This window comes from Melanaphis sacchari, unplaced genomic scaffold, assembly GCF_002803265.2.
Source record: "Melanaphis sacchari strain LSU unplaced genomic scaffold, SCAv2.0 Contig4_pilon_pilon, whole genome shotgun sequence".
NCBI lineage: Eukaryota > Metazoa > Arthropoda > Insecta > Hemiptera > Aphididae > Melanaphis > Melanaphis sacchari.
In genome coordinates, this window is record NW_020271335.1 from 3,195,721 (window position 1) to 3,206,432 (window position 10,712).

Below are 10,712 nucleotides of genomic sequence, written 5' to 3' on the forward strand. Positions count from 1 at the left end.
CTAGGCAACGCAATTTCAAAAACATACAAATAATTATGCATACTAAATAAGTATAATATTATAAAAAATAAACAAACATTTCCAAAAAAAACTATATTTAAATAAACTAATTATATTTTGTTAGTACAATCATATGAGACTAACAACTATAAATTAAATAATATGGTACAATGTTTAAATGATCTTATACATTAGTGTTGGCGATTCGAAGTTTTTATTTAATAAAAAATAAAACATCATTTGATTCAATAAAAAAAAAAGACTTATTTGTCAAGAAAAGGTAATCAAGAATCACATTACAACAATAAAATATCATTGATATATGTTGCATAAATTATGTGAAGAGATCATAAAATACGCAAATAACATTTACGTACAACAAATTAAAAATTGGATCCGATAATAAAATATTAAACCGACAATTTAATCAGACCTTCATAATTTGTTATTTTTATAAATATTTGTCCGCAAAAATAAAAAAGATTAACAAAATTTTTAAACTTTTAAAGTATACAATATTTGTAGTTTTTAATTTTTTAAATAATACAATTAAATAACAAGAGAAAAATTTATGGGTGAAAATAATTTTTCAGATAAATTTGAAATTCCATTTGTTAAATTTAATGCTAATTTACATTGTGTTAACGGTAAATATTTTAAAATTCTATCTGAAAAAATACTACTTATACGCTTATACAGAAAAATGTAATTGTCAATTAATGTTTTTTTTTATTTTGTACAAAATATTTTTGTGGGTGATGTGACCGCTTAAAGTACTTTTGCCATTGTTACTGTGTTCAAAATTGGCGGCCAACCGTTTTGAACTCTATAAAAAGTATAAATAATAATTTCATGAACAATGTTTCACAATTTGTTTAATGCTAAGTATTGTAGTTATTTACCTGCAGAATGGTGGCAGTGAAACGCGCACATTGCACGAAGGTCATTTGAGCAGTTCATCGATATTGGTGAAAGCGCATGCTCCCATGCTAGACGCTGCCATTAGCTTGACTAGTTCATAGGCATGACCAACAGTCATTTCCAGAGGTGGGCGTCGTGGTAAATTACTCGATTCTAAAGTTATGATTTTAGTACAATAGTTTAAAACTTTAACAAAGAATTTAAAAAGAAAAATACTAAATTTTAGTAGTTTTTTAATTTTATGTTGTTAGCTTACAAATCAGAGAGAATCAATCTATTATCAAATTTTTAAGTAAGAATATTATGTTCTCTTGTTAACTTTTTACAATATTTAAATTTATGCAAGTTATGAATATATAAGACATTAAAACTTAATAATGCTCATAACTGGATTAAAAATTAAAATATTATAAAAATCCAAGAAAAGAACACAGATAATATCCTTTAAGTTTGATAATAGTTAATTTACTTAAATATTTAGGATAAAAACATAAAATTAGAACTACTGAATCTAAATATTAGTATATTATATATTAGTAAAATGGACACAAAACATGCAGGATAAGAAGACCTCTTATAATTGTTTTACTATTAGATAATATCTACTTAGACATGAAAATAGCTCAAGTGCAGTATTCAATATTAATGTATACTATTCTAATTACCTAGAATAGCAGAATTCAGTGCTGCACATACACTATCTCTTTGGGAAGCTTCCAATTGCCAACCAACAGGACTATCCCAAGGATTAGAATATGCTAGTAAACTAAACGCATCCTAATTTAAAACAAACCATATTAATAATAAAATATAATATTTTATTTATTATTATAATATTTTATACATACTTGTAACATTTTTTTATTTGTTTCATTTCTTCCTAATTCTTGTCGCAACTGCAAACTAAGTAAGAATAATTCTCGACCGAATTCTAACATTTTTTCAACACCAGGTTTACTGCCACCACATACTTTTTTGGTAGTTTGGTGATATTCTGGTTGATCAATATCTATATTTCAATAAAACCATTAGTTAATGTAGTTATGTTTTTATACAATCAAAATTGTTAACCTACCCATAGATTCTTCATTTCCATTATTATTAACTCTTGATGTTCCATTACTTAGTTCATCACAATTATGTCCATTGTGATAACCGTTTGAACTATAATCTTCGTCTAAAAAGTGATTTTGATGATGTCCATTTACGCTGTCAGCTGACATAATATTATATTCAGTCATTTGGTTGTCTTCGTTGCAATCCATTTTTTCTATTTGGTAGTCATTTATTTTTGGTGTACCATTTTTAATCGTTTTAATTGTAGTAATATCCGAAGAACCATTCAATATCAAATTCACTGAATTTATTTCAGTCACTTCAGTAGTATTTGATAATTTTTGACATTTTATATTTCTAATAATAAATAAATAAATAAATAAATAAAATGAAAATTGTAAATTTATTCTATTAAGTGATTTTAAAATTATTTATACCCGTTGGTTTGTATAGATGTTGGACTTCGATTTGACTGTAATGTACGTTTTGGCGAAGGACGAGTTGTTGTATGAATTTCAACGTTATCATAAGAACGGGATGTTACCTCAGAATCTGTACCATTAACCATTTCAACAAACTGACGACATTTGAGCTTAAATAGAAGGTTACGATTTGATTCAAGTAACCCAGGATACAGCTTATTGGTCATTTCAATAGCTTCTCCCATTCGACCAGTTGAAACTAATTTTAATATTTCTACATAAATTGTTACACGTTAATTATTAGTCTAAATTTTTAAATTTTTAGATAGTTCAAAATTACTTTGGCGATTTTTTATGGAAGCAATCTCTTCTTCAAATGATTGATCAGTTTGAGAAATAAATGCCTCTGCAGTTGCACAGAAACCTTGGTGAACTAAATAAGTAGAAACCATTCTGAAACAAAGATTAATATTATTACTAGGTAGTTATAAAATTATAATTATTTTATTTTACTTATGGAAATTTGTCTGGCACTGTGAATATGGATAAGAAAAAGGATAATTTTGAATAGTCATTTGTGTCTGGCTTCTGAGTTCTTTCATCATTTCTTCAATTTTGAACACAAATGGCAACTGTCCAAAATTGGCATCAACCACCTCACCAGGTGTTTGTAATCCTACAGTGGGAAATAAATTTGGCTGGAAAAAAAATTAAAATATTAGTAAAATTTAATAAACAATATAACTCAAGAGAACGGTAATGCATTATTTGATTAATAATTTTTTGATTTGTATTTAATATAGTTAATTTGTAATCAGCAGAACTAATCATGTGTTCACCTTCAATATTAGAGTGAAATGACCTATTATCTAACTTGAAGTTAATAACAATGTTTATGTTTATAAATTTATTTTATTTTTACAATACTTCAATTTTTATGCTGATAATAAGTGCTTGTCTAAAATGTTTAAAACAATTTAAATATAATAAATATCCGATCTACAAATATAAACAATATTCTAACTTTAGTTTGATGAAAGGTGAATTCACTAAAGCTAACAATACATAATGAATTTTGAAAAATAGAACTGTGCATACCTCTAGGTTACAGAAAATACATAAATAGTACACTGACATACATTTAAATCACTCAAAAATAATAATTCAATTTTTAAATTTTTAATAAAAATAAATAATTTTAAGTGATTACTCACAGGAAGGTCAGTAAATGCTGTTCCTAAATGGGTTCCATTTTTAGTATAAAAACAATGGTTGTGCACAAGATCTACTCCACAACCGATAATATCGCCAGTAGTAAAGGTAGGTCCGTATGGTTGACCTGTGCCACTTGAGCAAAATGAATGACCATCATCACCATGATAACCATATGAATGTTTATCCCAACCTAAAATTATGTTTATAATTAGTACGCATGTATTTTACATTGTAAGAAGAAATTAATTTCAAAATTTTTAATTTTACCTGGTAAACGATTCATATTGACTCCTTGGGCTGAAAGTCCAACCCCCATGTAACCATCACGTCCTTTTGATACTATTTTTACTTCAAAATAATATAAGCCACAAGAAGCAGGAATAGGGTGTGTGGCTCTAACACTGGCTGCATCTTTATGTGTTTTACCATGACCTAAATAAAAATAAATGAAAATATTATTATTTGCATACAATTATTTATTGAATATCTTATTAGGTACATTAGTTTTACACTTGAATTATTTGATACAAATTTATTTAATTTTATTAATAGTGAACTAGAATACTTAGTAAGTAATTTAAAGTTTATAAAAGTAGTAAAGGTAATGTAGGATGTTATTAGCAACAACATTTGATTAAAATATAACTAATAAAAATGCCTGTGTTTACTTGTTACATAAATTAACCAATTTTTTAAATTATTTTAGATTACATAATTTAATTTAGTAATAAAAGATAGACCTTGTATAAATGCCAATAACTTAAACATAAATTATTATGCAATTTGACTAATACTCAACATTAAAATAAACAGTATTATAAAATACTATATATTATTTAATAATATAAAATTTTGAATTAAAAAAAGAAAAAAGAAAGAAGATATTAAATGGTCATGTCAAGTAAAATAAATAATTAGACAAAAAAAGGTAATGTATTTGAATGAAGCAAAGAATGTACTAGCTACTATTATTTATTATTGATTTCTTAGAAATAGCTAATAGGCATGGCTTTTCTATTATTTAAGGTTTCATCTAAATATTTGAGTACTACATATAAGCATATAATCTCATTCTTAAATATCTTTTTTGATGATAGAGAAGTGACGTGAAAAAATTTATTTATAAGATACTGCCTCAAAAATCAGAATAAATAAAAACAAAGGTGTTGATGTCATTGTCATCTGAATACTAATGACAAATTTCTTTATAGTAATATACCTATTACCTATAAAAGGTTTATTAACTTCCTTTTTAATATTAATTTTAAACAATTTTTTAAGTTTCTCTTGAAACATAGTAGTTTGAAAAGTAAAGTATTTACCAATTTTAAGCTTAAGATGTCTACATCCACTCACTTATATTACCCTATGATATTTGTTACAATTAATCTATAGGATTGGTTCTCCCGGAAAAACATTATCTAAAAACTTATTAATCAGCTTGAAGAAGAATTCTTAAACAGAAATTCAACTAAAATATAGTCATTATAAACAATAAAGTAAAAATTACTTGTAACTAATAATGGGTAGTAATATCCTTCCAATTTATATCTGATGTGTGATGGTCATTACACGATAAAGGGCTAAATATACAGGTAAGAAACTGAAAATCCACGAAGAAATTCCTACAAATTACACATTGAGACATAATCAAGGAAACCTCCACTAAAGAATTGATTGAGACTCAGAACAAAAAGAAAAAATTGTAGATTTATACATAGATTTTCAAATTAATTTAGCTATCAATGGGTTTAAGAGATTCAATCATCCAATTTCTTTTGCTTCACACTAAAATTATTATAAGGGGACACATAAAATAATACATCCAAAATACAGATAAGTGCTATTCAAATGGAATATGATTGATTTTCCAGCTTATGACTGTTGCCAGTCAGCCACTTATATTGGATTATGAAATCTAATGGAATGCAAGAAATGTATAGAACTTTATAGTCTCGAATACAACACTAACTTTGCATAATATAACTTGACAGTCATTTATATATAAAAGCTAGCAATATTCATTAGCTATAAGATGTTAATTTATACTTGTTTTAATTGCTTTATCTTTTATTTAACTTAGTTTTATAGTGTTTTAATTTAAATAATTGTTTACTTATATTGTATTACATGATTAAGCTACTAAATGATAATAATGATTAAAGTGTTAAATTTCTTATTATTTAAATAAATAATATCAAGGTTTATAATTTAAAAAATTAAATATTTTAGAAAGAAAATATATTTAAATAGGTATCTATTTTTATTTAACAAGCATGAAATGGATTAAGGAAGTCAATACAATACATAAACATTGTTATTAAGTTTTGTAGGAGGATATGTATTAATACTATATAAATATGTACAGTAATGCATTAAGTACTCAATGTTCAAGATTATTTTTTCAGCAAATGAACTAACTCTGTTATTTCAAAAAAATAATTAAATATTGTACTTTTTATTATATTTTTTTGTAATTCATTATGTCAAAGTTATTTTGTTATTTTTTTAAATTTAAAGTACAATAAATAAAAAGGTGGTGGAATTAAGAAAAAAATCATTTGAGTAGGTAATGTTGAAAACTCTTCAGTAATCCAGATGATGCCCAGTCTGAAATTGTCTGGATTATCGAGGCTCTATTGTATGTATACAATATTTCATGAAATAGAAATTGAAATAAATCACAAAATTATGTATACCTTAGATATAATTTTCTTTGATTAAAAAATATGGCACAAAAACAAAAATTTTACACAAATTTCCTTTGTAAAAAATTATAAATATCAAACTATGTAAATCAGTGATTTTCAACCTTTTATATATGATAACATCCTAATTTGGATTCATAAAAATGGATAACATAAAATAATCAACAGATTTTTGAAAAAATAACAATTATAAACTTATGTAAATTATTAAAGTTGTGTTGCCACTATATATATGAATTTATATGGTTAAACAGTTTAAGTATTTAAATTTAAGGTATTAGAGTTTATATTTTTTTAAAGTAAATCAGTGTGATGCTTGTAATTGATGGATTAAACATAGGCTTCAATTTATGGCTAAATAATTGACAAACTTAAGCATAATTTATTATCAATATTTTTAAGCATAGACATTTTTTTTTTTTGGTTTCTAATATCAAAAATGCTGATTCACACATATGTGAAATTAGGTTCAACTCTTGTTGTAGTTTGAAATTCATGGTAAATAAAAATTTATATATTATTTAATTTTTATTGACAAATCTTAAGAAAGAAATTATTTAAGATTTACCAGAAACATCAGTAATTTTATCATTGTGCCAAAACTTCAAGTAGGTATAAATAAAAATATTAAAAAAATTTAGTCGACACAGCCGATTGAGAACCACTGATGTAAATTCAAATTAATAGACTTTATAACCTAAATATTAGAAAATATATCTAAAATAAAAATGTACATAATAATACCTATTTATCTACTTATAAAAATACTATAGACATATAACACTGGATTTTCAATGAAATTTTTATAAATAGGTTAAGGAGTTATAATAGTAGTAATTAGGTCAATAGATATAATTATTGTATTAAAAATTAAGATAATCTGTGTTGCTTTTCTGTAAGTAAACAATGACATTTTTATTTAATTAAGGAATAGATATTATTTCAATATGTATTCAATTAGCACTTTTTTTGGAGTCAGTATCTAATTCACTGATTTTACATATCTTCATTTAAATTGAGAAGTCTCAAATAGGTAACTAAGTATTTGATTTATGCTATACAAATGAGAAAGATTTTTAAAACTGAAGTGTCTAAATTTTTTTATTTAAAAAACTTCTTGTAAATGTTGAGGCGAAGTTAGGTAAGTCCATCAAGGTAGGGTAAATAAATAAATCAATAATGTTTTCATAAATATAATATGATTGGTAACCACAAAAATTATAAGATCAATAGTTTACTTCATCAGTCAAGCGGTTTGTGTTATTAGGAACGTTAATATAATTTACCCATTTTACTTTATTTGTGTTAATTTTAGTTTGATTGTTTTAAGTAAATATTATAATTTTAGTATGATGGACAATAGTCAATACCAAGGTAGATCATACACTAAAAATTAATAACCATAAAATTGTATATCACTCAGTTTGGTTGATCGCAGTTTGGTTAAATTTAGGTTCAAGTTATAGAAGTATTTTATAACATTTAGGATTAAAAAAGTATTAAAAATTTTAATAAATACCTATACAGGGAAGTAAAATTAATTACATATTACAGGTAAATGCGTGGTTATTTAAAATTTCTTTAACAATATTCCTATTACAGACAATTACCAGCCAATAATTAATGTAGACATGATAATTTATCTCGATCTAAAAGTGGGTAGGACGTTATTATTGTGCGCCAAACACTCTGATCTCAGTATTTGCGCAACAGCCGCGATATTGCGAAATGGCCGTGTGCAAGCGAGGGTGGGTGGGGAGACATCTTATTCTGCGCAGGAAACATCCGCAAGTCAAAAACCATACGGGCCTACTGGACAATACACACGACGGTCATGGAGGGGGTTGAATTGACACGAACGAGATCAAGAGCCTCGGCGCGACCTTGGCACGGTAACTCATGGTCCGAGTAAAAAATAGAAAAACAAAAACTTGGGAGAGGGCGCGAAGAAACGGGTCGTCCTAACTGAAAAGACTTTCAAGACGCGGAAATCGAGGAGTGAGTAGCCAAGCACTCGGGATACGAATCAGAAATGCAGGAGCGGCGAGCTCGCTATTGACTACCGAGTACAGCGTCTCGGTATGGGGTATATTTTGAGTGTGATCGCTCGTCGATAGAGTAGGGATCGGAACAGTGACATTACCCGACCCATCGGGTACCACACGGCACACATACCATATCATACCAATACCATAGCCATATCCTTCCCCCCTCTACCCCAACGCTGTGGCACCGCCGGGGCAACAGTGGGCCAGTGCGCGCAAAACAAAACAATGAACAGCTGATTCTTTGTTACCCACATATATAGTAGTAATAATAAAAATATAAAATACGTAGACTGCGACTGGGAATTCTGTAATTATATCGGCAAGCCGTTTCGAATTAAGGTGTGGATGATAACGAATTAAAACACGCTATTAAAAAAATGGTCAGACCATTGTGGTAGTTAGGTATATACCTTTGTAGTGTACACGTATGTTGTTCTGCGACAATCCAAGATTAGTGAACTTGTCTTTGGAGTTCCAGCTCCGTGGCAATGGTGTGTCGTCCTCGTCTACCATCGGGTATAAGCCCTTCAGCCGATCCTCGCCTTGTTGGCCGAATGGGCTGGTCGCGCTGCCGTTGACGGCCGCGGAACCGCCACTGCCGCCGACGGTGGAACCGCCGCCGCAGTCCGAGTTTACCACGGTCGTGTTATTGCTGCTGTTGTTCGGGCTGGCCGCCATTTGTACCACAGACATCGCCACCGCGTAGTATTTAGTTTTGACGATCCGAGTACGACACACACGGACGGGTGCCGGGGATAAGGCGAAAAAAAAAAACGATACACGAGTGGGTGGGGGGGGAGGAAACTCGAGTTAAAAAATAATGAAGAAAATAAAAAACGATTTAAAACCACGTCAAAACGCGACGAGCGAGTCCCCGGAGCGCCTGCCTTCAAACCGAGAAAACTGCGAACCGTGGAACGGCACAACAGTGAAAATTATTAATGCGTACGCTATCGCTACTACGACTAAAACTACTACAACTGCTGCAATTGCCACCAGCGGCACTTATCATCGCGACGGATCGTACACACACACACACAAACGCGAACACACTTCTCGCACACGCACAGAGAGTAGGCCGTCAACGCGCACGCACCAGTCACACACACACACACACACAGACACACACACACACAAACACACGTACAACTATGCTATGTTATTGTGTGTAAAACGCTACGACTACGGCTGAAACAACGGTGCAACTACGATACGACTACGGCTGCAGTGCTGACTGCTGGCGGTAGCTCGTCGCCGTCGGCCGTCATCGCCGTTCATACTACGGGACGGGTGGCGTGGTGCCAAAAATTCCCGGTAGATGGCGACACCGCCGGTGCACAGCTGATTTTGCGCAGTTGATCGGCGCGTGCGCCACGCCGCCCGCCCGCCTACGCTGCGGCCCAATGCCTACCACTGTCCACTCGTTCGACCTACATTCGTGGGAGGGCTTCCACCACTCGGCACTCACCAGATGTACGCGAATATCGTGTACACGCACACGCACACGCACACTGTCGCTCGGTTTTTGACCTCAATATACAATGGCGATGACTGCTTGTATTATTATTATTATTATTATTATTTATTATTCCCTGCATATATCATAATTTCATGTACATAATGTTTATATATATAAATATCGACAGACACGGTGGCGTATCTGCATCACGACCTCTGAACGGGAGAGGGGGTGGGTGATTAACTCTCCCCACAATACAAATTTGTTATTTTCATTTAATGCTAATTTGGTAAATTTCATTATTATCGATACAAATTTAACATTGTACTATTATGTAATATGTATCTAACAAACTCCAGAGGTAAACGAGCTACTCAATCAATACTTACGCCACTGGATAGACTACGGAGGATTTGGTTTGGGTTGTGTTTTATAATTTATTGTTAGAACCTCATCAAATGTGGTGGATGGGGGCACTAACATCTTATGATGTTCGAGTCTTTTCTCGCTCAACACGTAAACGGACATCTGATCTACGAGATAATAATGTAATAATGTGAGTAGATACAAACAGGAGAGCTGTAGGTGCCTATATATTCACCGACTATCGTATTAATCATTAAATAATATTATTTACAGTTTTCTGCACACTTAATGTAAAGAATCGAAAATTTTGATAACCAATTGTGCATTTGTGCCGCGTTATTAGTTTATTTTAGGTATATACTATCGCACTGCAGCCATAACCGGATTCATAGTAATTGCCCCTCCCCCCCATAAACTTACACGGGCAATATTCGCCTAAGTACAAATTATATTGGTGCCATCGTCATCAGCGAGTCGAAACCTCTTCGTTTTTGTACCATTGATTATAATATTATAT

The 10,712-nt window shown here is 30.3% G+C and overlaps 1 protein-coding gene across 1 annotated transcript; it reads right to left on the reverse strand.

Annotated features, from left to right (window-relative positions):
- Nucleotides 1–747: 747 nt before the first annotated feature.
- On the reverse strand, nucleotides 748–9,607 carry LOC112599041 (ran-binding protein 9). Its single transcript, XM_025345747.1, has 11 exons — nucleotides 8,781–9,607; nucleotides 3,882–4,046; nucleotides 3,614–3,804; nucleotides 2,913–3,097; nucleotides 2,740–2,852; nucleotides 2,415–2,673; nucleotides 1,997–2,334; nucleotides 1,770–1,930; nucleotides 1,587–1,698; nucleotides 903–1,074; nucleotides 748–826 (listed from the first exon to the last, which is right to left on the reverse strand). Exons 1-10 carry the CDS (start codon nucleotides 9,061–9,063, stop codon nucleotides 944–946), a joined length of 1,938 nt encoding a protein of 645 aa, XP_025201532.1. The 5' UTR covers nucleotides 9,064–9,607; the 3' UTR covers nucleotides 748–826; nucleotides 903–943.
- Nucleotides 9,608–10,712: the final 1,105 nt, after the last annotated feature.

Excerpts from the sequence above, each read along its gene's own strand:
- LOC112599041 (XM_025345747.1), bottom strand. The coding sequence starts at position 9,063 with ATGTCTGTGGTACAAATGGCGGCCAGCCCGAACAACAGCAGCAATAAC. Across the intron at positions 3,098-3,613 it reads CAGCATTTACTGACCTTCCT|CCAAATTTATTTCCCACTGT; the intron begins GTGAGTAATCAC and ends TTTTTTTTCCAG. Across the intron at positions 1,699-1,769 it reads CAAATAAAAAAATGTTACAA|GATGCGTTTAGTTTACTAGC; the intron begins GTATGTATAAAA and ends GTTTTAAATTAG.